General features: G+C 35.9%; 1 protein-coding gene across 1 annotated transcript in view; it reads right to left on the reverse strand.

Moving 5' to 3' along the window:
* Positions 1-134: 134 nt before the first annotated feature.
* The window catches only part of eif2ak1 (eukaryotic translation initiation factor 2-alpha kinase 1), a 6,360-nt gene continuing 1,487 nt past the window's right edge, over positions 135-5,007 (reverse strand). Inside the window, exons 3-14 of the mRNA XM_016461291.1 lie at positions 3,507-3,643; positions 3,355-3,392; positions 2,722-2,821; positions 2,551-2,631; positions 2,349-2,445; positions 2,170-2,230; positions 1,728-2,082; positions 1,513-1,624; positions 1,127-1,179; positions 1,014-1,094; positions 660-893; positions 135-516 (exon numbers count right to left, since the gene is read on the reverse strand). Coding sequence (XP_016316777.1) covers positions 397-516; positions 660-893; positions 1,014-1,094; positions 1,127-1,179; positions 1,513-1,624; positions 1,728-2,082; positions 2,170-2,230; positions 2,349-2,445; positions 2,551-2,631; positions 2,722-2,821; positions 3,355-3,392; positions 3,507-3,643 — 1,469 coding nt within the window. The 3' untranslated portion in view covers positions 135-396. The remainder of the gene's footprint in view (positions 517-659; positions 894-1,013; positions 1,095-1,126; positions 1,180-1,512; positions 1,625-1,727; positions 2,083-2,169; positions 2,231-2,348; positions 2,446-2,550; positions 2,632-2,721; positions 2,822-3,354; positions 3,393-3,506; positions 3,644-5,007) is intronic.

Consider the following 5,007-nt stretch of genomic DNA (forward strand, 5'->3'; position numbering starts at 1 on the left):
TATGTATGTATGTATGTATATGTGTATATATATATATATATATATAGACTGATGACTAATTATCTTGCTAAAATAAGTTTTGTAGCCTTATCTATGACCTTCGGGTATTATTAATATTCATGATAATTGAGCAATAGTTCTGAATATTAAGAATACTATTGAGGTACTATTTACTTTTGAGGTAATATTTACTCAGCTTTAAAGAGTCAGATAAATGGAGACTAATGCACCATTGGCATGGGACTTTACTTTACAAACCTCTTGTCAAGTTAAATATGGCACTCTTTTATATACATACAAGCAGAGCAGACCTCACACATACAACCATCTCCAAACAGCAATTCACATAACGTACAAATATTGAGCACTTATGGCAGTTCAAAAGAGTTACTATTATTATATCTTTTCTGGACTGTGTATTGCATTTTGAGAGATCCGTAGCTCACTGATCTGTCTCTTGAGCTGAACAATTTCCTGTTCTTGTTCATCAATCTTGCGTTTCATACTGTGAACAACCTAAAATAAAGAATACAAACAAAGTTAAATGATCAAAAAAAAAATTCTCAAAGCAGCTAAAGTAACTAAAATGTGATTATACATGAACATTTGGTTTTTGTTCCATGTTGGGGGTAAAAAAAAAACATTAGAGCCACACATACCATGTCATTGGTGCTGAAGAGGTCACTCTGAAGTAACTGAGATGCACTTGGTCGCATTGAAGGATCAGTGCTGGTCAATAGGGTGATATACTTGGCCAAAAGTGGCCAGTTTTTGGGCAGCATGTTAGGGATCTTGCCCTGCCGTAGTTCTCCAAGTGTGTGCACACGCTCCATCTCGGTCCCAAATGGCTGGAATAACTCAAATGCAATCACTCCTATACTGTACAGATCTGACTGTACAAATGAAACAAACACTGAGCATATGTGCCTAAGATGCAACAGCCACACACTGAAGTACAGCCCAAAAAACAGTAGACTACATTATAACAGTTTGTAACTTTACAGTTTCCTTACCTTTGAATCATAGTGAGAACCCTCAAGTTGTTCTGGGGCAGCGTAAACAAAAGTTCCTACTCCACTAGTGTGAGCTGAGTCTAGTGTAAAAAGTGCAACGAGAAATCTTCAAGTATTTTCTTTAAAATTTTCAATGCGTGTTCAGAGTCAATTGACTCACAAGGATCTGTGGATCAATGTACTGGTTAAAAAATGCTAAAATAATCCAACAATACAATTATATGCTGTGACTGAATGTTAAAAAAATTGTGATTGTATGTCCAAAAAATTCTGGAGATCAGCTTTTCTTGTCTTTCCTGTTCAGCCAATGAGTCATCCAACGCAAAAACAGGAAAAGGGTGTATATAAAGTGACTTCTATATTTATTATATAAATGTTATATAAAGGAAGGGAATCTGAGCAATTTATAAGACATACTTCCAAAAAATACCTATTTAATGGCATTTAAAGAAAGAAGTGCAAACTCCTATGTAAACTCATATGAATAAAATGATCTTACCTACTGACATCAAGAGTCCCTCTGTGATCCTTGAGTTTCTTTCCTGTATCCAGTCTTTCAAAGATCGCTCACACAGCTGCATTTGTATATAAAGCATCAAGTGGAACTGAACCTATAGACGGGAACAAGAAAAACTGATGAAAAACAAAACATTACAAAATAATTATTTATCATTTAAATAAATTGTTACATTCAGGGTTTCATGAACCACATACCTCGTGTGCCTGCGTTTCAGACCATTCAGGAGCATCCGTATCAATGGAAGAGTTATTGTTCAATTCCAGTCTGTTTTGACTGAGGTCATCCTCTGAGAGTGTTGAGCTGTCCCATTTAGCTGCGGGGCATTTGTTCACTGTAGCACGAGGCTTTCCCAGAAACACACATGGAACAAAGTTTTGTGGGTTGTGGACATTTTTTGGGCAAACAGCATGTCCCATCTCTTCTTTTAAAGTTGAGGGTTTCACTGAGAGGCTCTCTAATGCAACCTGATTTTCTTTGGCTTCTGCTTGTTCAGAATGTTCAAAAACAATGGATGATCCATTGCTGCTGTTAGTGTTTTCCTGTGTGCACCTGAAGCAAGACACATTTTTATATGCTATTGTGAACATGTTACAATTAGTTAATTGTGTTGGGAAAAAAATGTCCAAATCATCTTACCCATCTTTCTGTAAAGGTTTCTCTAATGCTGGAAATGTTTGTGAAACAAGGGATTTTGGATCTAGTGAGTAAAACAGAAAACTACATGCTTGTATCATTTTTTTATGCTCCAGAAAATACTGAATAAAAGCAAAGCATGATTCAAATGGATATATCTGCACATCAATACAGCTACTTACTTTTCACTGCAGGCTGAACATGCTCCATCCATGCTGTGTGATATCCAACAATATTGGGATGCTGAAGGCTGGAGAGCACTTTAACCTCTCTAAGAACCTGCAAGGAGATAAAAACAGACGCAATAAGGTATATTATCTTCAAATCATATAGATTTGGTGGGTAAATTGCTACTATAATAACTGAATCTGTGACATACTTTACCTTCATGCAGTCATCTCTTGTTACTTTCTTGATGAGAATTTTTTTCACTGCATATTCCTGACCATCGAGCTTGTTTGTGACCTAAAACAGTGTTACTGTTTTCAGTATGCACCTTTCAAAGTCAAGTGTTTAGTATATTTGGAGTACGATATGATCATAACATCTTCTTACCTTAAACACTTTGCCATAGGATCCTTTACCCAGTGTTGCAGTTTCTTCAAATTCACTAAGGTAACGGGATGTCTGTGCTTGGAAAAGACCATCTTTGGTTCTAGAATAGATAAGTATATCTCAGTTATTTTAAATGTTAATGTACTGTACACTACCATTCAAAAGTTTTGGGTCAGTAAGACTTTTATTCAGCATATTTATACATGCATTAAGTTGATCAAAAGTGACAGTAAAAACATTAATGATGTTACAAATGATCATTTCTATTTTAAATAAATGCTGTTCTTTTGAACTTTAAATTAATAATTAAACAAGAATCAAAATTTACACAAACATATTAAGAAGCACATTTGATTTTTTTTAACATTGATATATTTTTTGAGCACCCAATCAGCATATTAGAATGATTTCTAAAGGATCGTGTGATATTGAAGACTAGAGTAATGGCTGCTGAAAACAGGATTAAATTACATTTTAAAACATATTAATGTACAAATAAATGCAGCCTTTGTGACTATAAGAGATTCTTTCATAAACATTAAAAAATCAGATCCCATTTGACCCAAAGCCTTTGAACAGTACTGTATTACAAAATAATGTAAGTGGAGCTGCTACAAGTGTAAAAGTTTTCACCTTAGGTTCTGGCCTTCTGTACTGAAGTATCTATGTTCCTGCAGAATCCAAAAGATAAACAGGTCTTTTTTTTTCGTTTTTGTTCATGAAAGCAACAGCTGGATAGAACTCATTAAAAAAAATGAAATCGATGATGAATTCTGTTGGATTACCTGGGGGAAGAGTGATGAGCTGGTCGCATGCAGGAGCTCTGTGAATGCCCGGTTATGCTGTAGTCTGACCGTACTAAACTCCTCACTGATAGCCAGTGGAGACAGGAGGCTCATGGCAGCTAAACGCTGGCCTATCACTGAAACAGAAGGTATTCAAGAAAACAAAATTTACAGTTTTTCTGAATTGCTAAAACACATTTCTTGAAACCATCACTCAGTTTCTCAAAACCTTAAACACAAATCCAAATGTGTGTGTGTGTGTGTGTAGGAGGACTTCATCTACGTTGCAGGCAGGCAATGGGGAAAAAAAACCCTCTGATGTGGTGGATGCAGCCTTGACAAGACAGCACGTCTACCACAGGCCTGTTCTTCCACCCTAACGTAGTAGTCTTACAATTCTACACAAGATTCTCTTCCACTCTTCTTTTGTTGTTCTTTTGAACTTTCCAACTGATTATGGTAGCCACAGAGAATCTGCTCAAATTAGGTTGAACTCTTTGTGCTCCCTCTGTCATTCCTTGCAAAAGAACATGGTCTACAGTAGCTCTAATTTCATCTGAAAAAACTGTTCTTAATCTTGCTCTTCCTCGTCCATCTCTCCCTTCACCTCATATACGCACTCTTCCTCTACCTCTCAGATTAAAACAAGTGTGAACAATTTTGAATTATTGTGTGTAAATGATGACAGCTGTGTTGCAGTTGTGCTTCAAGGGGTCCTATTATGCTCTTTTACAAAGTCTTGATTTAGTTTTGGGGGTGTACTAGAACATGCTTTCATGCTTGGTGGTTCAAAAAACGCATTATTTTTCACATAATTTACATTATTACAATACCTTTCTCCCCAGCCTGGCACAAACAGCTCGATTAGTTCCTGGTTTGATGAAGGCCCGCCTTCCGAAAGACGAAATGTGATGTGATTGGTTAGCTGTCCCAGTGCGTTGTGATTGGCAAACAGCTTAGATGGTGTTTCAGTACTGCCCCGCCCCTTGCCAAAGCAGCAAGTTCTGTCTGCTCCGGTATAGTTAAGGATGGCATCAATATTGCCATATAGGGATGGGCGATACCACTTATTTTGTTTTCGATACGATACGATATTTTTCAAGGCAGTATCGTCGACATCGATACCGATTCGATACTTCTGAACTAAACTTTTAAATTATGAAATGTATTAAATTATTAAATTACTAAGAGTAAAATAGATAATGATAAGCACTTAACTTTATGTTTAAAACACATTTTAACATTCAATACGCCTTAATTGTAACTTATTAGGTTATATTTTTGTTTACACATGGTTCAAATATGTTTTTTGTTTACACATGATTCAAATCTATAAATACTACAGTTGAACTATGGTCACTTTAGTAAAACCATGGTTCATTTTCATAAGGGACTGCCAGTGACCGGCTGTTGCATGCATAAAATGCAACCTTTTTATTCTGACAGTGTATGATTTCTATTAACATTACAGAATAGAACATGATCAATATTATCTTTCAAC

This window comes from Sinocyclocheilus anshuiensis, unplaced genomic scaffold (genome assembly GCF_001515605.1).
Source record: "Sinocyclocheilus anshuiensis isolate Anshui unplaced genomic scaffold, SAMN03320099.WGS_v1.1 scaffold220, whole genome shotgun sequence".
NCBI lineage: Eukaryota > Metazoa > Chordata > Actinopteri > Cypriniformes > Cyprinidae > Sinocyclocheilus > Sinocyclocheilus anshuiensis.